Source organism: Phascolarctos cinereus, unplaced genomic scaffold, assembly GCF_003287225.1.
Source record: "Phascolarctos cinereus isolate Bilbo 61053 unplaced genomic scaffold, phaCin_HiC Scaffold_4;HRSCAF=312, whole genome shotgun sequence".
Classification (NCBI taxonomy): domain Eukaryota; kingdom Metazoa; phylum Chordata; class Mammalia; order Diprotodontia; family Phascolarctidae; genus Phascolarctos; species Phascolarctos cinereus.
In genome coordinates this window covers 221,165,841-221,193,390 of record NW_027555847.1, presented here as the reverse complement: position 1 = coordinate 221,193,390, position 27,550 = coordinate 221,165,841, and the positions used below count along the sequence as shown (strand labels likewise).

General features: G+C 47.1%; 1 protein-coding gene across 1 annotated transcript; it reads right to left on the bottom strand.

The window, feature by feature from the left end:
* Window positions 1-26,593, bottom strand: LFNG (LFNG O-fucosylpeptide 3-beta-N-acetylglucosaminyltransferase). Its single transcript, XM_020975236.2, has 8 exons — window positions 25,814-26,593; window positions 8,796-8,844; window positions 7,474-7,573; window positions 6,830-6,983; window positions 6,368-6,453; window positions 4,766-4,931; window positions 3,405-3,490; window positions 1-2,132 (listed from the first exon to the last, which is right to left on the bottom strand). Exons 1-8 carry the CDS (start codon window positions 26,303-26,305, stop codon window positions 2,066-2,068), a joined length of 1,200 nt encoding a protein of 399 aa, XP_020830895.1. The 5' UTR covers window positions 26,306-26,593; the 3' UTR covers window positions 1-2,065.
* Window positions 26,594-27,550: the final 957 nt, after the last annotated feature.

Below are 27,550 nucleotides of genomic sequence, written 5' to 3'. Positions count from 1 at the left end.
TTGTTATCAGCAAATAAAGCTGCTTTATTGAAAGCAAAGAATTCTGGGTACCACAGGGTGACCATGGTAGTAACAATAAGGTTTAATTCCCTGAGAACTTTTTTTTCCCTTTTTTTTCCTATCTATGTTTTTGTAAAAAAACAAAACAATAAACAACAACAACAATTCAACAAAACCAATACATACATACAAACAGAAAAGGGACTAAGTAGGAAAAAGAACAGAGAGATTCCAGATGCTGGAACATATAAATAAGTAGAGAGTTATATGATATTCCAATTTCATTTTAAAAACAAGATTATCAGAAGGTTGGTTTTTGTTTTTTTCTGATCCACAGAAAAGGTAAAATACACACAACAAAAAAAACCCTACTTTTCTTTTTCTTTTTTTTTCTCTTTTAAAAGATAACAGTAAAAAAAATACTGTTCAAGTACAATATTTACAGACGCACCCAGTATGGGCCAATTCACTCAACCTCAGATAGGGAATATTCAGCTCTGACTCTGCCCATTTATGGAAGGAGACAAAGCAAAGAATCTGGGCTCAGCCACCCAGGAACACTCAGATATTAACCTGAGGACCCCAAATGCAGGGTCAAAGATGGAGGTCCCCATCCCAGGAGCTGCATTAGGAGTAGCAATCCCCTTCTCACCCCCAGCCCCAGGATGTGGTCAGGTGCCCTTGAATAGTGGAGGGCCCCAATGGCTCCTCACAGCCTGGGATGGGGGCAAGGACTGAAGCCACAGCTAAGAGTCTCGTTCTGGACTGCTGACCTCGTCATTTCCCTGGACCTAAGCACTGCTCAGCTCACCTTGAACCATGAATTCAAAGGCCATTTGCTGCTTGATGGTAACAATAGGGAAGTTACAGGGCATTTCTATCCCCTTCCCATTAAGAAAAGTTTCCTAAAGGTATAACTGGGCAGATGCCTGGTCCTGAAGGGAGACGCTGAACCCTAAGACAGAATAATCGACATGCATCCTGGCATATGCCCATCTGTCTCTCTCCATCCTAACCCTAGCATCCCTTAGAACAATAACAAAATACCATCATACATCTCTCTATTTCTCTTCAATTAACCGCTGATGGTTAATTGCATATAAATACTGCATAGCTATCTGGGACTGAAAATAGTTCAGTCAATTATAGTAAGCCCCAATGGATGGAGCAAATGATTCTGGGCCTTCCTCTTTCCTCTGCCCCTCTGCTCTAGGCCTTGTCTCCCTTCAGTGAACTTGGGGTCCTGAGAGGTGGCCACAGCTCTCACATGTGCACATGTGCACACACACTCACTCACACTTTCTCTTTCTTTTTCTCTCCTCTATTCCAGAATATGCCACTTCCCAGGAGACTGAGGATCTCAGGTAAAAGGGATCTGTTTCTCCCATCACTTGCAGCAACACCTAGCAATGCACCCCATCCTCTTGAGTCAGGATAGACGTTTAGAAATCTTTTAAATCCCCCTGCTCTCCCCTCTTCTCCCTCCCACCCCAATTGACCTCTTACAGATAAAAACCTTCATCTGGATAGGATCTGGAGCCTGGAATATAACATGAAAAGAAGAGATGATTCAGACAGTTGTAGGAATGGTGGTCAAGGGTTAAGAAAGTCACCCAGGAGTGACTTAAAGACAGCAGCACCAGAGGAAAAATCGGTCCTGTTGGAGAGAAAGCAGCTGATACAGGAGACAGACAATACAGCTCCAAGACCATCTTGGGACAACTTCTAGCACTGCCATTGGGAAGCACGTCAGGTTCATCGATGGCAACACCTTCTCTGCCTAACTCTTCTTTGTTTTCTTCCAGGCTTTAATGTCTCCTCTTCCTCCAGGATGAGAAGACAGTGGAGAAGGCAGGGTCCAGAGAGACACCCCTTGTCTCCCTACCTCCTTCCCCACCCCAGCTCAGTAACCATGGGCCACACAGCAGCCTATTACACAAACACACACACCCACATACTGTGCATGACGGGCACAGCAAGGACAAGAACACGACACAGGTCCCACGAGCCCTTTGGATACCAGGGGAGCTCAGGGACTAGGGTTAAAGGACAGACGTGAAGTCTCCTAGTAGACCACATTACGAGGACACCACGGAGTGTCCGGGTACAGCAAGCAGTGGATAGAGCGGAACCTGTGGAATGAAAGGAGAGAGAAAAGCAAGGGTCAGTCTTGAGAACGTGGATCCTGATCATGATGTAGACACCAAGAAGGGGGCTGCTTATATATCATTTTCTGTTGGCCCACCATGAAAATGTAAGACCACAGGCCCAGGATCTGAAGCCAGGTGGCAAGGCTGTATGGCTTCATGGATGAGGGCTGGCTTCTGAGTCAGAAAGGACCGAGTTCCAGGCCACCTGTGACATAACACTAGCAACATGGTCTTCCCCAGTCTCTTCCGCTTTCTTTTTTTGTTTTTTTTCTCAGGCAAATGGGGTTAAATGACTTGCCCAGGGTCACAGCTAGTGTGAAGTGTTTGGTCTGAGGCTACTAGGGCCTTTCTTATGGGATTACTTTCCCTCTGCTTTTTACCTATCTCATATACACAGTTATTTACCTGCTGTGTCTTCCATTCCAATGTGAGCTCTTTGAAGATTGAGACTGTGTTTTTGCCCTTCTTCAAAAATCTCTACTACTTAATACAGTGCTCTGGTACATAAAAATGCTTGTTGACCGATTGACAAGCTCTCAGTACCCCAGGCAACTCTCTCAGACTATAAATATTTTAAAAATTTAATTAAATTGTATTTTTCCAATCAACAACAAGAAAACATCCCCTGGACTCATCCTAAAGAAATTAGAGGGTCTCATAATGAAAAATTTATGTTTGGAAGTCTTTGGGGGCAAAAGCTTTGGAGAAGCCTTAAGTGGCCCCTAACCCTTGGTGTATGTAACCTAAAAGTATGAACTCATCATGGAATCTTTCCTAAATTAAGGAGTGTATGTTCTCCTAGTGCCCTCTCCCTGAAGCAGAAGCTTTCAAAACCAACAGCAGACAATGTCAATATATATTTTTTAAACCTAAAAGTGAGGTGCTGAGATTCTGAAACTTGAATGGGACCTCAGAGGCCATCTGGTGGCAACCTCTAAGGCAATCAAGAATTCCCTCTATAATCCCCTCTGTCCCCTAGAAGTAGCCATCCAACTTCCACACTTAAAAGACTTCCAGTGATAAGGAATTTGACACTACCTTTCTCCTTAGGGAGATCATTACACTTTGGGGCAACAGTAAATCTTGGGAAATACCCAAAAAGTGTGGTAAAGGCTCGACCCATTTGGGTGTCTGGCAGGTGTGATGGCTGTCAGATGGGTGTCTTTATCTGTGTATCAGCACCTCCGAAGACCCTTTCCTGGGCCTCCAGTGAGTGGGCAGGGGGAAGGCCCAGGTTGGGGACCTTTGTCTCACCTGGATGGATCAGCCTCCACAGAGAATGCGCCTTTCATATGGATGGAATTCCTCTTGTTTTCAAACATTCCATAGCTCAGTGTCACCTAATGACCAGAAATAGGAACGATCAATAGCTGCATTGGCAGTTTTAGGGCTAAGGACCATGCCCATAGAACGTAAACTCTTTGGGGGCAGTGACTATCTAGACAATTTTGGTATTTGGATCCTTAGTGCCTAGCATATAATTGATCTGGAAAAGCAGGTTGGACTAGAATTTTTAGTCTTTTTTTGTGTGCCATGGGCTCATCTGAAGCCTATGAACCCCTTCTCAGAATAGCATTTTAAAAATGTATAAAATGAAATCCATAGGACAACAAAGTATGCTAATTATATTGAAATATAGTTATCAAAATACAAAAAAAACCCCCCAAAACCAAGTTCATGGATTCCAGGACTAGATCATTTTAAGACCCTTTCCACTTTCAAAATTCCTATTCTTTATCATCGTATTCAAAATTGGGACTGAGGTAGTGGGGCATAATTGATAAAAAGCAGGCCTCAGACCCAAAGGGATCTTGGGTTCAAGTCCTACATCTGACACATACATACTGACTTTGTAACCCTGGGCAAGTCACTTAATTTCTCAGCAATCTAGGTAATTCTTTTAAGATTATAAAATTCAGAGACCCGAGTTGGCAAAGGCAGCTTTCTAATCTTGGGAATTCCCTATGTCAATGACAACAGGTCCAGCTCCTATACTGTATTTATTATTAAATAGTTGTTCACACTTAGGTATGATCTCTTTAATTTACAAACCAAATCTCTTTAAATTTATAAATATACCCATTGTGTGCCCAGCTTATGACAAATGCCATGAGAGATTCAGGAGGAATATGGGGAAAATGTAAACTTTGTGTTCATGGCCTTGGCTATCTGGGGCTACCCTCCTTGTGTGGGTGCCTCTACCTCTCCTGGCCCCCAATTCTCTACTCCTTTTTTTTTTAATGCCTTCCCTGATTAGAATGTAAGCTCCTTGAGGCCAAAAACTGACTTTCTTCTCTGCTTGTATTTGTATCCAAAAGTTTAGCACAGTTCCTGCCATACACTAAGCCCTTTGCCTGGGGCTGGGGTAGGCTGTTGGGCCCTTGGGGTACCTGATGATTCTACTTCCTATTTTTGCGATTTCAGGAAAGTCATAACCTTTCTAGGTCTCTCTAGGTTCTCCATCTGTGGGTGGAGGGGAGAGGGAGGCTTGGTGGGATTAGCTGTCCTAAAGCACCTTCCAGACATAAGTCTATTAGCCTATAATTTGTGGGTTGATTTCTCACCCTCTCATGGCCTTTTGGGAGTGGGTTAATTAAGAATTTTGGAGCAAATACCTGTTTATGGAGCTCTGACTTGGGCACCTGTTGAAGATTCTCCAGGTGGGAATGGAATAGGTTGCTTCGAATAAGCCTCACACCCAACACAGATTCAATGATGTAGCCAATGGTACAATCGTCAGGCAGTCGGATCTTCTCTGCTGTGTTCATGAAGTGGCCCCCACTGAGCGAAGAAGAGATGAGATGAATGTGGAGGGTCACCTCTCTTGTTTCTCCCCTAGTCTGAATTCCCAGAGAGTGAGGGAGCCCCAGAGAAGAGAGGAAGAGGATCGTAACCAGCCTAGTTTGGCCTAATGGAATTGACTATTCTTAGAATGAGGGAAAGAATATAATTGGCTGAAGAGTGTGTGTATGCATGCCTTTTCCTTTTACCCATCCCAGGGGAAAGAAAACCCGGTAAACAGATACATCATTCACACCACATTAGTGGTAATAGCGGCTGACATTTATGTAGTGTTTTACAAATGTTATGTCTCACTGGATCTTGAAGAATTCATATCCTGGGGCACCATTGTTTATCTGGGAGGCAACCAAGGGAAAGGCAAGAATAGAGGATGGAAGAATTAAGTAGCCTCTGTGGGTGTGGCCTTGAAACCCTATCAAATAAAAGGTTAACAGATTATAACCACAAACACCAATTTATCCAGAATTCAAAACCAACAGAAAAGTTTGAGTGAGGAGAAGTGTATGAGTTCATAATAATAGCCCTGAAGTTCTCAGAGGCAGTATAATAGAAAGAGGGCTCGGGACTTTGGAGTGAAGAGACCTGGGTTTGAATCCTGACTCTTGCCACCTTGTAGAATATGAGGACCTGGACAAGTCCCTTAGCCAATCTGATTCTTATTTTCCCCAAACTTAAAATGGAGACAATACTAGATTAACTCCCCTTACAGGAGAGTAGTGAAGAAAGAACGAGGTAAAGAACTATGAATAAGTGAGTCAGGACTACTGTAAGACAATTTCTAACTAGATCACAGGAGATAACTCCAGTTTACATGGTATTTTAAAGATCTGAAAAATGTTTTCCACATGTTGCCTCATTTGATCCTCTTAGGAACCCCGTGAAGTAGGCAGTGCAATCATTATTATCACCATTTTATAGATAAGAAAACTGAGGCACAGCGACTAAGTGTGTCATCCAGGGACACACATGAGTAAGTGTGAAACCCAAGTTTCTCTTGGCTTCAAGTCTAGGGCTTTTCCCACTATACCAAATAGCTTCTGAAAAAAGTATTAAGATGTACTTTGGAAATTTATAAAAAATAAATGTATACTTTATGGGTTCATTAAAATGATTAATACTACCACCACCAAAACAGAGCTTCAAGGGTATGCATTAGGTTTCATTAGCATTTTTCTCAAACCCACTGAAGTATACAAAATAAAGGCAAATAGCATTTCCCCACCTTTGTTCCTGGGCCTGTTTCTAAGCTGAATGGCTCAGAAATATGTAACGGGAGTTTAGACAGAGAAAGGAGAATAAATGGAATCCAAAGATGCCACTTGAGGAAGAAGCTCAAGACCCTGTCCCAAGCCCCCCACTCATTCTAGGTGCTGGAGAAAAATGAAATTTGCAGACATTGAATGAAACCCTCTTACCTTGCCCAGGGACTCATCTTCAAAGCCAGTCCACGGCTGATGCAGAAACCAGCCCCACCAGTTGCAAACCAGAAGTGAACAGGACGCTGTAAGGAAGATACCCCAATGTCATTTCTGTATCAGATACCTGAGAGTGGTCTTTCTAAGCTAGGAGCAATGGTGACCCTTTGTCCTAATATGTTCTAGAAAGGGATGTACCAGACCTAGGATGATTTAAAACAACAAACAGCAATAAAAATTGGGTTCTAACCTATGATTTGGCCATGTGACCTTGAGCAAGTCACCACATTTGCTACTTATCACTTAACTTTTAGGCCTGGGCCTCAATTTTCTCAACAGTAAAAGGAGGTCAGACTAGATGACCTAATGGTCTAAGGTCTTCTATGATTCTGAATCTATGATCCGGGCTTCACCCCTAAGTTTCCATCTTGATACTGGCCTTCCGTGGCCCCGATCGCTTACCATCTTGTTCTCACTGATCCTCTCTGTGGCCTGGATGGGCCGATCCAAACTGGGCTTGCCGATGTAGACATCTTGAGTGTGAGGGTAGCTGGACAGCAGCTTGACAAGTGTTGGAACATTAACATAATTGTCATCATCCACATGGCAGAACCACCTGAAGGAAATATAGGCGGGATGGTTACAGAGATTCTGGTGGGCAGGCTGGGGATCAGGGAGAGGGCCAAGAAAGGAACCAAATATCCTTAGGTTTGTCATCTCAGCCCTTAGTACAACCCCAGAATCTCCCTTTTCCCTACTATATAATATATGGGAAGACATCCTTTACCTCCCAGACATAGGAAGGGGGTATTCCTAGGAATGTATTCTAGGAGTGGGGATGAATTGAACTAGGTCATCCACAGCCTTGTGTTTGGTTGCTCTTGTCACAAAAGGCTGACATTTTTAATGGGAAAGTACTCTTGGAGTGAGTGGATATGATAGAAAAGACTTAGATCTCAGTCCTGGTTTTCTTATTTTTAGAATACTGAAGGAATGGCTTTACTCATCGAGCCACAATTTTCTCTTCTATAAAATGGGGATGATGGTACTTTTGGGGGAGAGGGAAAGAGAGGATAAGGTGACAAGAAATCTCAAATGTTACTCACTTCCTTCCTGATTCAATGAACTTGTCATATTCCACCGCCATCTTGCAGGATAAGGCCTGGCGGCTGTGGGCTGCAGAACAGTTGGTATTGATGAAGTTGCCTGTGGAGAGAGAAGACATTTGTAAGTAATGATTCCTGATGCCTGTGAGGCACACTTAAAATATTTCTGAGCAATACCTCACCGAGATAGAGCAAATGGGAGGAAATGGCAAACCACTCCAGTATCTTTGCCAAGAAAACCCCAAATGAGGGTCACGAAGAGTCGGACACAACTGAAACGACTCAACGACGAAAACAGCCAGTAGAAGGGAGAACACATTTTAAAAGTACCTACTATGTGCTAAGCATTGTTTTAAGTGCTTTTTACAAATATTATCTCATTTGATCCTCACAACCATGGGGGGGAGGGGAGGGTTATTATAATTCCCATTTTACGTTGAGAAAACTGAGGCCTACTGAGGTTAAGTGACTAGCCCAGGGTTACAAAGTTAGTAAGTGTAGGTGGTGGGATCTGAACTGTTAGCTAAGTGGTTCTGAGTGGTGTGAAACAGGGACAATCACAGACTGGAGAAAGTCATAGGTAGATTGTACCTAGATCCCCTTTTTCACGTGCCCTGTTCAAGTAGGTGTGCTTTGACTCAAAAGACTGGTTGGAGATTAGGAGGGAAGGAAGAGCCAGGGGACCCCAGGCCCCAGCAGACAGGGTGCGATGGAGGAGTGTTCCCAGGGAAAGGGGAGAGAAGAGGGCTGGGAGGCTCCAGGAGGGCTGTGGGAGCCAGAGCCCTGCCCTCCCCTATTCAGTCTGTATTTTCCCAGCACTAGCCACCTGTTACTTGCTGGGCCCTCTCAAAGGGAATTAATTCAAGGCCTGAAAGGGAATCATTTACATGAGAAGAATGGGGAGACCTGACCCAGACTGGAGGAGCTGGCTGCTGAATAAACACTCAAGGAGTAAACCTCTTCCCATCTACCCAGCCACCCCCACCCCGTCCAGGGAGAATCTCTCTTCTTTTCGGGGAGGAAACCAGAAAGAACTTTAGACTGACCAGGGCAGGTTCTCCCCTCCTCTGCGTAATAGGGCCAGAATCTTCCTTCCCTCCCCCCAAATGTCCCTAAGCCCTTTGCCTGCAGAACCTCCCTACCTGCAGATCCTTCACCTGAGCCCCTTGAGTGGCTCAGGAAACCCTTTTCCCTACTCTTCCTTCAGAGAATAGGACAGGATGGCCCTTTCCCCAAAGAAGGGCACTCAGAGGAGAACTGGGAGGGCCAAGATTCTCTTCCCCCAAAAAGGAAAAGAAATGCTCAGTGACTGGGAGATTTACCTGTGTGTTGCTTCAGCACTTCATCCTCCCCATCTGTGAAGATGAAAGTCTGAAAGAAAAAAGAAAACATCTCTATGAGCCACATTCCTGGCTCCCAAAGCTCTGTTTTGGGAGTGAGAGGTAGAGTTTTCAGCTACCGTTTGTTACTGTGAGCCCTGGGTGTGCCCCACTCAGACCTTCAGCTCTTCCTCTTAAGAGCTCTGAGGCATGAATGTGCTCAAAATCAGAGGAACTGTTTGCTCTTCACCGACTTAGGAAAGTTAGAGGAAGCCCTTTTATTAGGGGCTCACAGAAACTCCTGCAGGGACACAAGAACTAAAGCCTCCCATCTGTCTAAGCCCTTGTCCTTGTTATTCAGGTGCATAGGATTCTATGTGACCTCATGAAAGTCCACGGGTTTTCTTGGCAAAGATAATGCAGTGGTTTGACATTTCCTTCTCCAGCATGCCTTCATTTTACAGATGAGGAACTGAGGCTGATAGGGATAAGTGACTCGTCCAGGATCACATAGCTGCAAATCCAGCTGAGGCTGGATTTGATCTTGGATCTTTCCAACTGAACCTGGTGTCCTATCCACTGCACCACCAAGCTGCTCCATCTAAACCCTACCTACCTTTTAAGGTTCAGCTTACCACCTCCTCCAGGAAGTCTTTCTTGACCACCATAGCTAGCATTAGTCTCCCTCTTCTCTGAAAGCTAGAATACTGACATATATGTCTCACTTGGTAATCTCCCTAACTAGAAGAGAAGCTTCTCTCCTGGAGAGCAGGGACTGGATCTCCATCATCTAGATTTGATTCAATTTAACACACCTACAATGCACATCATAACAAAAGCTCACATTTTAGATAGGCTTTAGGTTTGAGCTGAGGCCACTTGACTTAATGGATAGAGAGCAGACCTTGGAGTCTTAAAGATCTGGATTCAAATCCCACCTCTGACACACTGGCCGTGTGACCCCAGGCAAGTCGTTTAACAGGTCAGTTTAGGTCAATTTAGGCAATTCCCAAAAGCCCTAAGTGGTAGCAATGAAATGAAATCAAAGGTCCTGTCCCCCTCCCTATCTCTATGCCATTCAATTTTGCAAAAGGCTTTACACATTTATCTCCCTTGAACCTCCCAACAGTCCAGAGATAGGTGTTATTAACCACATTTTATAGATGAGGAAACCCTCATCTGGGTGGGGATTAGATCCCAGGTCTTCTATCCACAATGATATCCTTACCCCTTCTCCTCCACTTAGTATATTGAGAGTACTAAATAAATATTTGTTAAAATAGGGGCAGCAAGGTATAATTGAAAGAATCCTGAGGTTGAGTCAGAAACTGAGATCTAGTCTTGACTCAGTTTCCCCCACCATAAAAACTGAGTAGCTTGGGGCTGTTGTCCATGTTTGGACTAGAATAGCTAAAGTATTTTCTTGTTGTCACAAAGGGCATTCAGAAGCAGGAACAGTTAGGACTTCTAACCTGAAAGTGTTCAGAGAAACCGAATATTCTTACTTCTAATAATTACCTTGAAAAAAAAAAAGGTGGATTTTGGCTCTAAACTTTTTATGTCTGTATAAAAGACTTCTACTTTCTGCCCTTTCTCTCCTTCGGAGATGACTCTTTCCTAACTGGCAGCAGGAGGGCCAGTGTTTACCTTCTACCCTCCCCTAGAAAGAGAGGGCCTCAGAGCCACCTCCGCACACCCATCTAAGCCTCACCCATCTGCTGAACAACCGAAGGTCATGCCTGGCAGCTGCTTCGTCTCCGGCACGAGCCCAACCTGGCCGGCCCGCCTGCACCTGTGCACACACGCACAGACACACGGCCTGCTCCCTCCCACCCCTGGCCAGGTAACTCACTAAGTCACCCACAGCCCCAGTAGCTTGGAGCCCAGCCAAAGGCCCTTGCCTGCCCCCACCGGGTACCTGCGCCACCTGCCTCGCCAACACTCCCTTATTTACATAGCTAATTCCCAGCATCTGGTGGTTGTCCCGGGTGGGGCTTCCCTCCTAGGTGGAAGGGGGGAGAAGATGCTTTGAGGAGAGTTTGGGGGAAGGGGGAAGGAAGGGAGGCTTTGGTTGTGGGAAGAAAAAAAATCTCAATCAGAAGCTGGACAAAGGCCCCGTAGAGAAGGAGAAAAGCGTCCCTGGTCAGCTGCCAAGCCCCAGCAAAAAACCCGACTTGGGACAATGGGGGCAGAGGAAAAAAACCCAGACAAAGGGGACCGGGGCAGTGCAGGGATCCTTAGAACGCTGAATTACAAGTGAACTAACTGGAAGCGGGCTATTGTCAAGGGCTCTGCTTTGTCCAGAGGGGGAGGGGGTGCTATGCAAGCATGAGGGAGGGGAGAGGGGCTGTAACAATGTGCCAGGGTCCATCACACCCCCACCCCAACTTTTACTCAGTCCAGGAGAGTTAAGTAGCAATAGTTTGCTCCACCATTAGCATACAGCTGGGTTGGTTAACTGGAAGAAAGGGGGCAGAGAGAAAGGCGAAAATTGTTTGCTTAGGTCCCTAGGGAGGCCGAAAGAGGCTTTTCTGGGAGATAAATAGCCATCCGGGAGAGAGGAAGGGAAAGCCCGGCAGGCTGGAGGGTTGGGAGATGTGTGCTCAGCCACACCAAGGTTGGGGGCCTCGATGGTTTGGAAGGAAAACAATGGGATTATTTTTTTTTGGGGGGAACTTGACAGCAGGGAAGGAAAGAGGAGAAGAGCTATCTTCCAGGTGGGCAGAGGAGGGATGAAGAGGTCCTTGGGGCCCAGAGGGGCAGGGCACAAGAAGGTAGTAGGAAGAGGCAGAGCCAAGATTAGGGGTGAGCATGTCAGGCACATGCCTGTGCCGCAGCAGCACAAAGAAGGGTGCTTTTTAACAAATAAATGCACACATTCTTAATGCCAGAAAATTACAATCACCAAGGTACCGACCTTGTTAAAGATATAATGACAGTTGGTTTCTATATTGCTTTAAGGTTTACAAAGCACCCAGCTTAGTCCGTGCCTGGCACGTTGCTAATAATGCTTAATAAATGTTTATTGACTGATTACTTCAGTTGCAGTATTAGTGTGATAATAGCAAGCTCCCTGGGTTGACAGTGAAAGCCTCAAGTATTAGACATTGAGGAGGGCTCAAAGAATGCTGTGGTGTGGGCAATTTGAACAAGCAGGTGGGGGGAAGAAAGCACAGCAATTTTTTTTTTCTTTTTTTGCCAGGCAATCTGAGTTAAGTGGCTTGCCCAGGGTCACACAGCTAGTATCATGTGTCTGAGACTGGATTTGAACTCAGGTCCTCCTGATTCCAGGGCTGGGCTCTCTTTACTGCTCCATCTAGCTGCCCCAACCACAGCAATTTTCTTTCTTTCTTTCTTTCTTTCTTTTTTGCTTTTAGGCAATTGGGGTTAAGTGACTTGCCCAGGGTCACACAGCTAGTAAGTGTCAAGTGTTTGGTCTGAGGCTGGATTTGAACTCAGGTCCTCCTGACTTCAGAGCCAGTACTCTATCCACTGCACCACCTAGCTGCCCCTATCACAGCAATTTTCAACCCACATATTCAAGCCACACAAACACCCTGTTTGCCTCCGAAGAATGCAGTGGAAATTCCTCGGTTTGAATCCTGATGCTATCGTTCACTGTTGTTGTTCAGTCTTTTTTAAGTTGTGTCTGACTCTCTGCGACCCCATTTGTTTTTTTTTTTTAGTTTAGTTTAGTTTTTTTGGCAAAGTTACTAGAGTGGTTTGCCATTCCCTTCTCCAGTTCATTTTATGGATGAGGAAACTAAGGCTCAGGGTTATACAACTAGTAAGTGTCTGAGTTCCTATTTTAACTCAGGATTCCCCCATTGGAGAACTGGTGCTCTATCCACAGCTATCCATTGTTACTACCTTAGCTTTATTACCTTACTACAATATTATTTACTAGGAGGCACTTAGCATAGCGCTTAGCACACAGTAGGCACTTAAATAAATGTTAACGGGCCAATGTTTATTTACCTGAATAATCTCAGGCAGTCCATACCTTTATTCTCAGCCCCAGTGTTTTCATCTGCTAAAGGAGGAGATGAGTAGGTAGTGTTTATAAAGCTCTTTAAGGTTTACTTAAAGATCACACTGGAGCTTTACAACAACCTTGGAAGGTGGGTGCTATTTTTACCCCAGTTTTATCAAAGAGGAAATTGAAGCAAGCAGAGGTTAAGTGACCTCTCAAGGATGATATAGCTAGTGTCTGAGACAGGATTCAAACTCAAGTCCTCCTGATTGCAAGTCCAACACTATTGCACTGTGCTACCTACCTGTCTTGAGATCATTCAAGGTTCAAAAAAACCCTAAAATCTAAGGCCCAAGGTAAAAGAGTCAAGGCCCAGCTGCTGACAATGTTCTCTTCTTGACACAGACAGGGTGGCAAGAAGGAACTTCTCTGCAGGATCATTTTGTGTCAACAAAAACTGGGCTTCTTATGGAACCCCGGTTCTAGTCATGCAGAGATTAAGAGAAGCAAGTCTCCTGCCATAGGGGATGCGTGGCTCATCAGAATGGAATGTTCCTTCTGCTCCTATGCAGTTCTTGTGCCCTTCAGGGACCAAAAGCTGGACTGGGGTGCCTAAGTAAATCAGCAGCCATCCACTTTTCTCCCCATCCTTTCCCGAAACTTGATTAAAACCCTTGGGCTCCAGAGGTCAGCTTTTGAAAAATCCTTATTCTGTTCTTACCTGGTCCTCACTACCCTCCCTCCATCATCAGACTCAGGCCAAAGTCTAGCCTGGGTTGTTGGGGGAGACAGGAATTTGAGTCAAAAAAATCTAGATTGCTCCCTAGGAGTCTGGGAAATCCCCACCTCTTTAGGAGCAGGTAGGAGGCAATCTTCTCCTCACTGCCCCCCCCCCATCCTGCCTTTCCCCAAGCATGCATGCACTACTGTCAAACCATCTCTTACACATTGAGGAATTTGAGTGGGAGGGCAACAAAAGGGATGAGTCCCATCAAGACACCCACTGAGGCTATAATTTAAAAAAAAAAAGGAAAATACTTTCTAATTAGATTAAGAGGTTCAGAGTGCTACTAAAGTCATTCCCCTAAAAAAAAGCACACACAAAAAACGAGATCTTCCCAGCTATACAGATGGAAGTCACCTTTATTTTAATAACACACACACACACACACACACACACATGCAGCACACAACTTCTCAGTCCAGCCACTGTGTCACCAGCCAGTCTGCCTCTCCCCCCCCAACTCTAAACAGAGAGCTTCACCACACCACCACTCTCCCCAGCCTCCACCACAACCTCCCAACAGGAAAGGGCCACACGACCCGCCTGAAAGAAACTCCGGAAAGTTGTAGCCTGCCGGCCTGTCTCCTACTGCTCAGGGCAGGAAGGGTACCGTCGGTCCAGAGCCCTGGGTGTCACCTTTCTGGGCCTATCTTGGGCCTGCAGGTTCCTCACCAGCCCTACTCACTCCCCTCCTCTCCACCCCCAGTTCTTTCCGGGCTCTGGGCAGTAGGAAGCCAGCCAAGAGAATCAATTCAAATCCAAACCATTTAGGTCCCTCTCCTCTACTTTTCTTTCTTTCTTTCTTTCCTCTTTCTTCCTCTTTCTTTCTTTCTTTCCTCTTTCTTTCTTTCTCTTTCTTTCTTTCTCTCTTTTCTTTTTCTTCCTCTCTTTCTTTCTTTCTTTCTTTCTTTCTTTCTTTCTTTCTTTCTTTCTTTCTTTCTTTCTTTCTTTCTTTTTCTTTCTTTCTTCCTCTCTTTCTTCCTCTCTTTCTTTCTTCCTCTCTCTCTCTCTCTCTCTCTCTCTCTCTCTCTCTCTCTCTCTCTCTCTCTCTCTCTCTCTCTCTCTCTCTCTCTCTCTCTCTTTCTTATGATTGGCTCACATTGCATAGCATCACAGGCTTTAAAACTGAGGTGGCCTAGTCCAGCTCAGGGTAATTAAATGCTTTGCCTGGGATCATATCAACCAATTTGGAAGGGAGGAAGGATTCAAACTCAGGTCCTTTGACTCTATTATAATAGGCAGCAGCTCTTCTTCTAAATGAATTCTCCCCCAGCCTCCCCTAAACCCACCCTTTCGGCTTGTGTACAATGGGGAAGATGGGAAAGTACAGTAATAATAGGATAGTCCTAGTCACTGTATGAGACACTGGAATGAATATCCCAATGGGATGGGAGATCTGGGCTGCTAATTAAGTTCTTGTTCAGTCATTCAGTTTGACTGACTCTTCAGTAGCTCCATTTGAGGTTTTCTTGGCAAAGATACTGGAGTGCTTTGCCATTTCCTTCTCCAGCTCATTTTACAAGGGAGGAAACTGAGGCAAAAAGGGTTAAGTGACTTGCCCAGGATCACACAGCTAGTAAGTGTCTGAGACCAGATTTGAACTTAGGAAGACGAGTCTTCCTGACTCCAGGCCCAGAGTTCCATCCATTATATCCCCAGCTGCCCTATCTGGGGGTTTAGGCTCTACCATTCCTTAGCTGCATAATAATGGGCAAATCCTTTGACCTCTTCTCCCCTTAAGTTTCCTTATCAGCAAAATGAGGACAATACTTCTTCCACCCTTCTCCTCCTTGGGATACATGGGTGAGGACTGAATGAGATCACCGATATGGGAGGGTTTTGAAAACTACAAAGCCCTACAAAAATGTTATTTTAAAATTAAATTTTATTTTTCCAATGAATGAAAATCAGCTTTCTCTTCCTCATACCTCATCTCACGTTCCGTCATCCCCATTGAGAAAGAAAGAACAGTAGAAAAATGCCAAGGTTCTCAATGATTTGACTGGTCTGTCTGAGTCTCAAGTTTTCTTCAGCAGTAAAATGGGGGAAGAGGGGGGGGTGGAGATGTCCTTCAGCTCTAAGGTATGTACTTTAGAGGGTTTCTCTAAACCATTCCCCCAAAGGTACACCATCAGTGAGGTAAGTGAGGCACCCCACAGAGAACTTCTGGGACTCTTAAGGCCCTCACCTCTCAGCGCCCCTGAGCCCCCAAACCTAAGCCATCAACACTCCCCCCTTTCTGACCTAAGGAGTCTAATCTGGTTAGTATTAGCCATACCTCCCCACATGGTCCCATTCCAGAGACGCATCTTTCACTCAATAGGAAACTAGGCTTTTATCTGACTTTCTTCCTTCATCCCCTCCTCATTCATAGAAAGCAACGACTCCTGAATTGGCTTTGTCGAGATGGGCCCCCCTTAAGATTTACCTGTTACACTTCCTTCAAAACCCACTCTTTTCATTCCATGCTTTTTGAATGGACCACTGAGTTACCGGTCCCTGAAAAGAGACCCTGGGGGACTTTTGGCTGCCTTGCCTGGCTCATATTGTCTGTTGGGGGGTGGGGGTGGGGGAGACACACAGGAAGCAGCATTGTTCGACAAGCTGCAATTGAAAGAAACACAGGATGCCAAATTCTGGCTTGGAACAATTGTAGCCAGGGTGAAGGAGGCCCCCATGGTGGCAGGCTCCCTCTAGGTTTGGGGTTGCCAGAGTGAGGTGGAGGAGTTGGGGGCTGGGAGGGAACACCAGGCAATGCTGTGGTCCCTGCATACCCTGGTTCAGGAAGAGGGAGCAGAGCCTTCTCCCCCAAATCCTGGGGCTGAGCCCTGGCCACCCCCCCCCCCACTTATATTAACTTAAGGAGAATTGCCTTTTACATTGAAAGCTTGGGGGTGGGGAAGGGAGGAGAAGATGGCTATAATTAATAGCAGTTAACCTAAGCCTTTCTCAGGCTAAGGACAGTCAAGTTATCTTTCCTCGGGTTTGCCCTTTGGTACAAACAGGATTCTGATGGAGAGCTAGAAGGAATAGTCTCTGGATCAATTTTTTAAAAAATCTCCATTACCTAGCAGAGTCTGGTATATAGTAGGTACTTAGTAAATCTTTGCTGATTATCTAATCCAGCTTCCAACACTTAAATTTATTATTCTGTGATCCTGAGACCTGGCTAGGAGGATAGAGTGCTGGGCCTAGAGTCAGAAAGCCATGAGATCAAATCTGTCTTCAGATACTTACTAGCTATGTGACCCTGGGCAAGTCACTTAACTGGTTTGCCTCAATTTCCTTATCTGTAATGGATACTAATAGCACCTACTTCCCAAGGTTGTTGTGAGAAGCAAATAAGGTAATAACTCATAGTGCAAGAACTACGTAAATGTTGTTGTTGTTGTTATTATCCTATGACTTGCCAACAGCAGAATTGGGATTCAGACCCAGAACTTCTGAAGCCAAATCCAGGTTTGATTGTCTTCCTTGATATCAATCTCAAAGTTGAGAGAATGTCTTCCTTCCACCCCAGAAAGCAGCCTTAACTTTCCTATTCAATAGGCCAGGATACTCACAAAACATCCAATCCAAGTGGATTTCTCCCACAAAAATATGGAATTTCAAAGACAGAAAGGATCATCTAAGGATTCATCTAGTTCAATGCTTCCCACTTAATGGTTCTTGAACCCCTTGGACATTCTCATGATGGTCTAGGGGGTTTGTGCTAAACATGGAGTAACATATAATTGTAAAGAATAGTATGATCATTATAGTAAATTATGTAGGGGGTTCACATCGTATTTTTTATTATTGAGGTTTTGTTAAAACCTTTGGAACTACTCATCTAATTCAACCCCCTCATTTTACAAATGAGGAAACTGAGGCTATCCAGAAATGTATCAAAACCTTTTTTTCTCCTAATCTATGTCTATTTTGGGCCTACCCCAACTGAAGAGATCAGAATTTAAGCGGCCTTCAAGAACAGTTAGCCCTGGGGCAGCTAAGTGGCCCAGTAGATAGAGCACCGGCCCTGAAGTCAGGAGGACCCGTGTTCAGATCCAACACATAACACTAGCTGTATGACTCTAGGCAAGTCACTTAGCCTCAATTGCCCTCACCAAAAACAAACAAACAAAAAAAACCAGTTAGCCCAAACCTCCCTTTTCCACAAGAGAGCCAAAAGCAAAGAGAGAGAGGGAAATAACTTGGTCAAGGTGGCACTATTGCCCACACTGCTGTAAGAGTCTCTTTTCATTTGTGCTGAATATTTGGTTCTTGAAGTTCCCAGGGGATAATTCAGATCAACCAGAATTTATTGATGGAGTCTGTCTTCACCTAAGGGATTTAACTCTGTCTGTTTTCTACCTGAGAAGGCCTAATCTTTTTTAGTCCTTTACAGCCCCACATCCAAAGAGATCACCCTTGTCCCTAGACACTGTTCCATTCCATTTAAGGGAGGAACATTCAGTCTCCATCCCATCCTCACTCCCAAGCTAGTCTAGGGTGGAGACCACACCCTCTGTGGGATCCTAGCTGTACCCTTTGGCTTCTGAGAATGTAGCCAGTCTCAAAGGCTGCTAAGTCTTTAGGTACTGACTTAGCTGGGTGATTCTGAAGACAGGAAGGGGAAGTCTGTCCTCAATGTGGGTAGACAGGGGCTTACCCAGCTTTCTCTTCCCTGTAAAGATGTCTCTAGGGCCTCTGATTCAAGTATTAGTCTGATCCAAGGGCGGGCGATATTGATGAATTAGCTGGCCTAACAGGAAGTTAGCTCCTTCCCCTTGCCCTCACTGATTTAATGTATATGTGGGGAGGAGGGGGGCCCCTCTCCCACCCAGCTCCTCAACTGAGTTCCTGAAGGGAAGAGTTGGATAATGGAAACAGCAACAGATTGTAGTCAGGAAACCTGGGTTCAAAGGCCAGCTCTCTCATCTACTACCTGTGGGACCATGGGTGACTCACTTAACCTGTACAGGTGTCCTCATCTATAAAGGGAATGAGTTAGTCTAGACAGGCTCTGAGGTCCCGTCTAATGATCAATAAACAATGTATCTGGAGCCAAAAGACGGCTTGGGATCCTGATTGCTATCTGAGACTGTGATTTTGACAAAATGCTTAACCTCTCTGCAGAATGAGGGCGTTATGGTTTCCTCGGCTCTCTCTCTCTTTATTTTTTAGGCAATTGGGGTTAAGTGACTTGCCCAGGGTCACACAGATTAGTAAGTGTCAAGTGTTTGGTCTGAGGCCAGATTTGAACTCATCTCCTTGGTTCTCTTGCCACAACATACTGCTTTTCAAGTTAGCAAGAGGAGGCATGGAGACAAAGAATTAAAGTGGGTTCTGGACTTGTTTTGAAGTACGGGCATATAACAACTCATATTTCTCTAGCACTGCAAGGGTAAAGCAGTTTCCTTACAGCTATGAAGTAGATTTTGGGGTGGTGGCTGGGGAGGGGAGTCTGGATCTGTGATTTCATCTGTGTGAAGAGCTCCCAGTGTGGGGATTCCCTCCACTCATCCTTTGACTTGTCTCTAATTTATAGTCTTACAGAATTGCCCGAGGGCACTGGGAAAGTAAGCAGCACAGAACCAGTATGTGTCTGAAGGCAAGATTTAAACTCAGTTCTTTCTGACTTCAAGGTCTCCATCACAAGTAACAGAGGCCCAGTACTTGCTAATGGTCACAAAGGTAGTCAAGTGGCAAGCGTCAGGATTCAAAACCCATGTGTCCCCACTGTCCCCCCCAACCCGGGAAAGGCCTTGGTCACCCCGGCAGGACATTGGACAAACCAGGTATAGTTTAGTGTTCCTTAACTACTTTCTGAAACCTGCCCCAGTGCTTAGACTGGGAAGTTCTTCCCGACGACTTACATAAATTTATTTTTACTGGCATTGCCTGAATTCCCTTTAGGTTTGAAGACCTACTCATTCTTCCTTCAACCTTGTCTTCTCCAAGCTGATACCCCTAGCTTCTCTGCACAGGGTACTTTTCCTCTAGTCCCTAACTCTGCTTTTTCACCCCTCAGTCTCTCACTTATACTGCCCCCTACCATTCTTTTTGAGGGAAAAGTCAAACTGATTGCTCATGAGGAAATGACAGTATTCCCACCCCCACCCCCCTCCAGCTTGGTCCCTGCAAAAGCCACTTATCAACATGTGGCTTCAGAGGGGCAGAGTTGCCAAGCACCCTTTCACTATATATAGCATTCTGCTTGCCAGAGGCCAAGGCCAACGAGCACCCCCCCAACTCCCCATGATGGGTCCAACTACCTTCAGCCATGATGCCCTCACCTTACCATCACTCAGAAAAGCCAGGGTCCTTGGTAATTTTCCAACCTGATTACTTTAATTATCTCTCTAGGGATACACCAGCAACTTTCAGAGCCCAAGAAGTATCTTTACTTTCTGTTGGCTGTATGCTAACTCTTATCACCATTTCTGCTGAGTTAGCCAATAGCAACATCCCTGGGCTTCTGACTAAAAGTTCCATCAGCTGATATCCCCTAGGAGTAGTAAGGTGGCAAAGTGGATAGAGCATGTGAGACAAAGGAGTTAGAACACCTGAATTTGAATCTTGTCTTAGTCCGGGGGTGTGGTTCCCTACCCCTGGTAGACACTGGCTCAGGAAGCCCCTGGAGTTGGGTCTGAGCCCCCAACTTGGGAAGATCCAGAGCTTACAGCTGTTCCTCCAGTTTGCTGTGTACAGAGTAGCCTAGCCTTACTGAGGAAGAGGCAGAGTCATGGCCAAGTGGGCACTGGGGGAGTCTGGCTAAACTAAGATAAGTCAAGCCAAGTCGTCAGCCCTCAGGAAGGGGCCAGGGGCCAAAGCACCAGGACTAAGGCAAAGAGCTGCCAGGCTGGCTGGGGAAGTGAAGCGTGTGCTCCGGAAGGAAGGCCGGCCAGCCAGCCATGGTCCTTCCCCTCCAACCAACAGGGAAAGTCATCTTCTCTTTCGGTTTTGTGGAAGCCACCAAGGCTGATGATCTTCAAAGGCAAAAATCCTGACCTTCCCTGCAGGGAGATATGGGGTAGGGTAGGAATAGGGTGTGACAAAGAAAGGGCGATTGACTTGCCTATGGTAAACCAGCCAATTATTGGTCCTGGACAGTTCTGGGATGCTGGCATCTTGCCTCTGGGTTCTCATCAGTAACCATAGAACAGCATTCTTTTTCTTACACATCCTTGTTTCCCACTACCCTTGACCTTGTTCTTCCCCAAAGCAAGGATACAGCTGCTCTCAGTGTACCCCCCTCCCCAAGGAGAATTGATGGTTGATTCTGTAGTGACCTAAGCCCGGAGCTATTTTTTAAAAAATGTAACCCAGTATACCTGAGCCAGTTCAGAATTCACCCTTTCTTCGTAGGGTTTATATTTATCCTTGCTCTTCCATTGAAAATTCTTATACTCTCCCTCCCCTTTGTTTAAGCACCAAACCCAGGATATAGGAACTCTCTCCAAAGAGGAGAGATAAAGGGATGTTATGCATTCTCTCCCTTCCCTGCCTGCCTGCCTGTCTGTCTGCCTGAATGCTACATGAGAAAGGAGGCTACCTCCTTCAAGTAGGCCAGACAAACCCCAGGATGTCAGGCTTGCTTGGCAGATTTTCTTACTGAGTGTGGGGTTTTGGGGGAGGTAAGGAAAGGGGGTCACAACATCTCCCTAAACATAATTCACCTTGCTTACATACACACACACACACACACACAGATGGATCATCAGGTCTTTCTGCCATTTAGATGACAGCCTGTTACCTAAAGCAGGGCCAAAGCTCTATGAGCAGAACAGGAAGAGGACAGATGGTGATCGAGCCAACCTATGCTTCCGTGGTAGAATCATGCAGAAAGCAAAACTGATGCTGCTTGCTTGGGCCTGCCCACTTCCTCTCCAACTTGGATGCCTCTGTCCCTCTCAGAGCTACCCATATCACCCCTGTGAAAAGCCCCTTCCTCAAAGTAACACTAGACTGATCCATCCTCCATGGACTGGAAACCTGGCAAATATGCTCCTGTGTGACTTTGGGTCAACTAATTAATGTTCTTGGGCCTGTTTCCTCATTCAACGAGACACCATCCATTAACAAACATTTTGCAGTCACTGTGTGGCTGCAGGTAAAATATAGACCTACACTCAAAGAGTTTACAATTTCATGGTGGGTTAAAGCGGTAGCTGCAGAGGGGAATCCAGCACACACACAAATAACTCTGCTATAAGGGAGACAGAAATACAAAGTAAAGACCCTGGCAAAGTGCTAGGAGAAATTTTAGGTAGGAGAGATCACTTTAGCTAGGACTAGGGTGGGAGGATAGGAAAGGAAAAGACCAGTAGGGAAGGCTTGATGAAGGAGGGGGGATCCCAGATGTAGATGGGTGTTTGAGCAAGGGAAGAATCCATTTCAAGCATAGGAGATGGAGTGACACCAGGCACAGACAAGAGCAGACTGGGTAAGAAGAGGGAACAAGAGTAATGTCTCAAGTTTATGTAGTGCTTTAAGTTTGGAAAAGCTGGCTGGAGCCCGTCTGTGAGGCACTTCCAACATCAGGAGATTCTATTTTATTTAGTAGGCCCTGCAGAACCACTGAAGATTATAGAGTGAAGGGATGACTTGATTAGAATCATAACACTTGGCCAATTGACTGGATAGGGTAGGACTAGGTAAATGACCTTAAAAGGAGAGGCTACTGGGGACCTGTGTGAGGGCTGTATCCACACATCTACAAGCCAGCTCTCAGCTCTTTCATTTGAGCCTGAGGGATCCCCATTTCCCAGGCTGAGAGAGGACGCCTGCTGCCCCTTCTTAGAGAAGCTAGGGGAACAAAAGCAGCCTGTCAGCCCTTTCCTGGAACCCCTCCTTCCTCCCTAATCACCCCCCACTGCCATCTTCCCTCCCCCCTCCCCAGGTCACTGTTCTTGGCTTAAAGGCCAGGTCAGTGTGGAGAGCCAGGATGATTCCCACCCTCTGGCCCACGCTCTCCTCTCAGGCCAGCCTGGGGGGATTCTGACAGCTTCAACTCTCCCCCAAACGCCTGTCCCTCAAGTTCAAGGGGTCTCAGAAGGGTTGTCACTCAGTGGGGCCCAGCAGGGATGCTGGGAACGCCAACGGCCCCCCCTCCCAGGCCTGCCAGGCCCCCTTATCTCTAGGCAACCTGACCGGGACACTGGGGCTCGGAGCTCCCGGGTTCCCATGGCAAGCGGCACACAAGAAGGCACGACGCCTTTTCTCTGCGCCCAGAGAAAGAGGCTTTGTTAACTTGCCCAGGGGGGACAGCGTGAGAGCTGAGCCTGGGGACTCTGGGAATCCAAACAGCCAGGACAGAGGAAACAAAAAAACTGCATTCTCTAGAGCCCCCCCCATATACCCACCCCTCAAGAAAGCTTCAGCCCTTGAGAAAAGGGACCAAAGCATTCTCAGGATGACCAAAGACTAGGCACACTAAGTGCCCACAGGATTGAAGGCTGTGTTCATAAACCCTTCCCTCCCTCCCTGTCTTAAGGCCCATTCCAGGGAACGAAGCAATAGGGACTGAGGGATATAACATGCATGCTTAAAAACACCTACATACATACAAACACACACCTCTTAGAGTTAAGCCTTTCTCACCCTCGTCCACTCTTCCTAGTACATGCTAGTTGACACAGACTATAGTTTGTGGAAAGCCCTGTTCTGATGCCACTATTTCCATCTGTCTATTTTAGTTTAGAAGGGGAAAGGGAAGAGGTAACAGCTTGCCGTCTTCTGATGTGGAGAGCTGGGGGACTCCTCACTCTGGACTAATCTATGTCCCAAGAAAAGCTCTGGTGGGAAAATGACAGCCATGGGGCTGGGGGCTGTAAGAAAGGGTAAGTGAGACCATTCAAGGTCTGCCATCCCCAAAGTGGGGAGGGGAGGAAGGAGCTAATTCTCTCTTTTTGAGGTTCTCCAAGCAAGGATTGGAAGGCCACTTGTTGGTTGTGTTATAGCAGGTAAGACTAGATGCCAATGTAGCCCTTTCCATCTCTTAAATTCTGTAATTCTGTGAATTCTTCCCATTCACCGCTCCCCTAATTCTTTAACTGATTTCTCTCCAAGATATACATGGAGTCAGAGGACCTGGGTTCAAATCTTTAGCCACTTCAACCTACTCAAGTCACTCCCATTCTCTGGTCCTGATTTACTCATATAAAAATGAGAGGATCAAACTTTGACAGGACCACTGAATTCCCCCACCCCAACCCATGTTGTGGCCAGAGGTTAGGAATTTCAGCTTTGGAAGGGACTTGATTTTACTTATAGATGAAGATATGAAGGCCTAGAAAAGCCAAGAGATCTGTCCAGGGCCACACAGCTTAATTAATGGCCCTGTGACAGCAGCAGTTATCTGGACATTATTTTGCTACCAGTACCTGGCTGGGCTCTCCACCCTGGTAGGATGTCTGTATGCCTATCCTGGGGTCACCAGAAACTTTAGAGATGGAAGCCCTGTGCTTCTCCACCAAGGGGAGGTAGAGTTCCCTGGGGGGCCTTTTAGGACCTAATTCAAAGCTCTCAATAGCCAAGATAGAATACCAGAGAAGCACTAACAATAGCTAACATTAACATAACACTAAAATTTCAAAGCCTTCACAGACTTCTCAGTATATTCGTGAAAACAGGCCTGCCCTAGTAGAAAGGGCAGGTATTATTATCACCATTTTATGGATGAGGCTTGGAGAAAGGTTAAGCGACTTAACCATGTAACCATGGGCCCACTGAACCCAGGTCTTCCAGACTCCAGTCTCCACTCGAACCCTGGCTTATACTATGCTGCTTCCCTTCCCTCAAACCTCTCAAGCCAATCATGACAAACCCTGCCTGATTAACAACCGTTCTCTACAACTTACAAGCTTAGCCATGGGTTTGGGGCTTTACTTCAAGAACATGAAAAAAAATTGGGGGAGGGTCTTTAAGCCCAGGGGGTACCCATTTCCCCCCAAAAGAAAAACATTCTGGGGACACTTACACTCTTAGGAGTGTAGGAAGCGAAGAACGAGAATCAAAATCCGGGCTATAATCAGTTTGCCCAACTAAGACTCCTCATCCACGCCCGAGGCGCCCCTAGGCAACCAAAGGAAAAGGGTTCGCTGAGGCTTTTGTCTTGCCCTCTCTTATGCTGCCTCTAGGGGGTGGGAAGAGAGGACTGAAGCCAGCTCGAAGGTGGCTGAGGGCTTCCAGCTCTTCATTCATTCCGCTGCCTTGGCTGCCTGCCGGCAGTTTCCAAGTCTGGAGACCAAGCTGACCTTCCTCAGGGCACTTGGGCCACCCCAAGGGTGAGACAGAGTCGGGGGACAAGACTAAGTTGGTGGGGTGGAGGAGGATCAGATTTTCCTCTAAGCCTGTTAGCTGGGTCCTCGGGGAAGGAGCTCTGTTTTTCCATCTGCGTTGGGGTAAATATGGGGGGGGGTGAAGAGAGAAGCTGGCATCTTAAAAAACACCTGCGATAAAATTACTATCTCACATGTGCGGGGGCGGTCGTTTGAGGTGCCATCCACCCCTCTGGGCCAACATGCCCCTCTACCAAGTGAAAAGCTTTGCTCCCGAGATTGTATCTCATTCAAACCCCTCAGCAGCGTTAACCCTAAGACTCCCTCCCCACCCCCAGAGGAATTAGGGAGACACTCTAGCCGGGTGCAGCAGAGGCGGGGGCGGGCGGCGGAGGCTTGAAGTGTGTCTGGCTGGAAGAGGGGGGTGTCCGGGGGTGGAGCGGAGAAGGAGACGGGCCCTACGGGCGGGCGGGCCGCCACTCGCCAACAGGTCCCGGCACTTGACTCGGCGCATCCCTGGCATAGTTTGGCACCGAGGCCCGCTTACCTTTGCCAGGCGGAAGGCCGGGCCTTATGCCTCTGGGGCCCAGATTGTCCCTCATGCCTGAGATAGGGAATGTTGAAGGGAGATTGATACATCAATCCCGGGCCATTTTTTGGAGGTTTTGAGGGGAAGGGAGAAAAATATTCCCTTCTAGGTCCCTTTTTTTTTGTGGGGGAGGGAGAGGAGAGAAAAGAAAAATATGACTCCCTTAATAAGAAAAATGGAATAAAATTTCGTCCCTTGAATGTTTAAGTGTTTGGAAGAGGCAAGATTTCCCCTTGCTTTGAACAAGGTGTTTCCCCGCTTCCTGTACTTTGAGAAATGAAGACAGAGCATGGAGCTCCTCTGCCAGATTTTTTTTTTTGGTGTGTGTGTGGGGGTGATTGGAGGGTGTGGTACCTGTATCCTAATGTTTTGGGGTCCAAGGAAAGTGACGGAATCTTTCGACCAACTCACCATCTCTTTATTCCTGGAGATCCAGGTGTCCATCAGCAGGTCCAGTCGGGATCTGTGGAACTTCTTGGTGGTCTTGACTGCGATGAAGACGTCTCTAGGGAAGAGCTGCTCCATCTGGGGCCTGGGGACGCTCTCGCGGGCTGGGGCCGCCCCAGGCAGGGGCCCTACGTCCCTCCTAGCTCGGCTCAGCTGGCCGAAATACTCCGAGAAGCTGCGGACATCGCCGGAGGGGCCAGACGCCCCCGCCAGCGAGGCGGCAGGCTCCTCCTGGGGCTGCGGCGGAGGCGGTGGTCCCTGCCCCTGGGGTTCGCTGGGACCAGCAAGGCTCTGCAGGACTCGACGTCCTATTTCGCCCCCCGGGAGCTCCTCCTCCAGCGGCGGCGGCAACCGCTGCCGCAGCTGCTGCCTCTGATCCACCGTCAACACCAAGAGGCAGGCAAGCAGGGCTCCGACCAAGGACAGGAGCAAGCGGCGGCCGCAGCCCTTGAGCATCTTCCAGCCGCCTCGGCTCAAGGCACAGCTGGCTCGATGTGCGCACACAACTGGAGGGGCTCCCCGAGGGCGATCCAGTTCCCAGTCACCCCGGTAGCTTGGCAGAGGGAGCAGGAGGACAGGATGAGGCGATGGTAACGCAGGGAACCTCTCAGGAACTATCGTGGAACGCCTGTCCTCCAGCTCTAGGTTCCCCTACCTTAGCTTCCCCAGCCAGCCCCCAGCCCTAGCTGTCTCTGACGCTCCAGCTTGGTCTGCAGCAGCTTTTAGCCGCCTGCAGTAGGCAGAACCCCCTTATTTAATACTTCCTTTCTCGTGGCTCCGCCTCTTGGGGGGGGTGGTCTATGGCTTGGGTCCCGCCTCTTTCCCATTAAAGCTGTCTCTGGGTCTGCTGGGGTGTATGGGGCGCATTGCTGGGGCTCCGCCCCCAGGTCTAGTTCGGTCCCTCCCTAGTCTCTCCCCCGCCCCAGTCTCACGTGGGTCCTCAGCAGGGGGCTGGGAGAAGCGGCTGGAGCAGCTGTGTGGCCCCTTGTGCCTCCCGCCCTCTTTGCACACTATACACACACGCACGCTTTTTCACACACACACACACACACACACACACACACACACTCTCTTTTTTTCTCCCCTTTTCTTCCCCTCCCACTATTCCTCCTTCCCCTTTTCCTCCTCCCCTTTCCCACCTCTGTCTGTCTTCTGTCTCGGAATCTACTTGTTACGGGAGACAGAATTGGGAAGTGGACAGACTTCGTTTTCTCCGCTACCGCCCTTTCCCTTTAAGCTGGAACACACACAGCTTCTCCTTTCTGCACCTCTTTACGTCCCCAGTGGTGTAGAGGAGATTCCGGCTCAGGCTGTGCAAAATAACGCAGCCCTAGAACTCCTTCCAACCCTGAGATTCTCAGATCCAATGGGAAAATGAGGACAAGGATCTGCGTGTACAGAGCGCTGGCTTTCCACGCGTGATCTTACTTGATTCTCGGGACACTCCATATGAGGGTGACGCGATATCCGACATATTAGTATCACCATCTCACAGATGGGGAAATTGTGGCTCAAAAAGGTAACACAGTTGGAAAGGAGAGGCAGGACATAAAACCCAGCCCTTCTGACCAACTGTACATCACAGCTCCCCCGAGCCGTCAAACACCTGGGTCTCAGACAAGTATTGAAGGAGAAGGAGGTGACCTTTGCACGCGGCAAAACACCTTAGGTTGATTGGCTTCCCCGGCCCTTAGGAAAGAG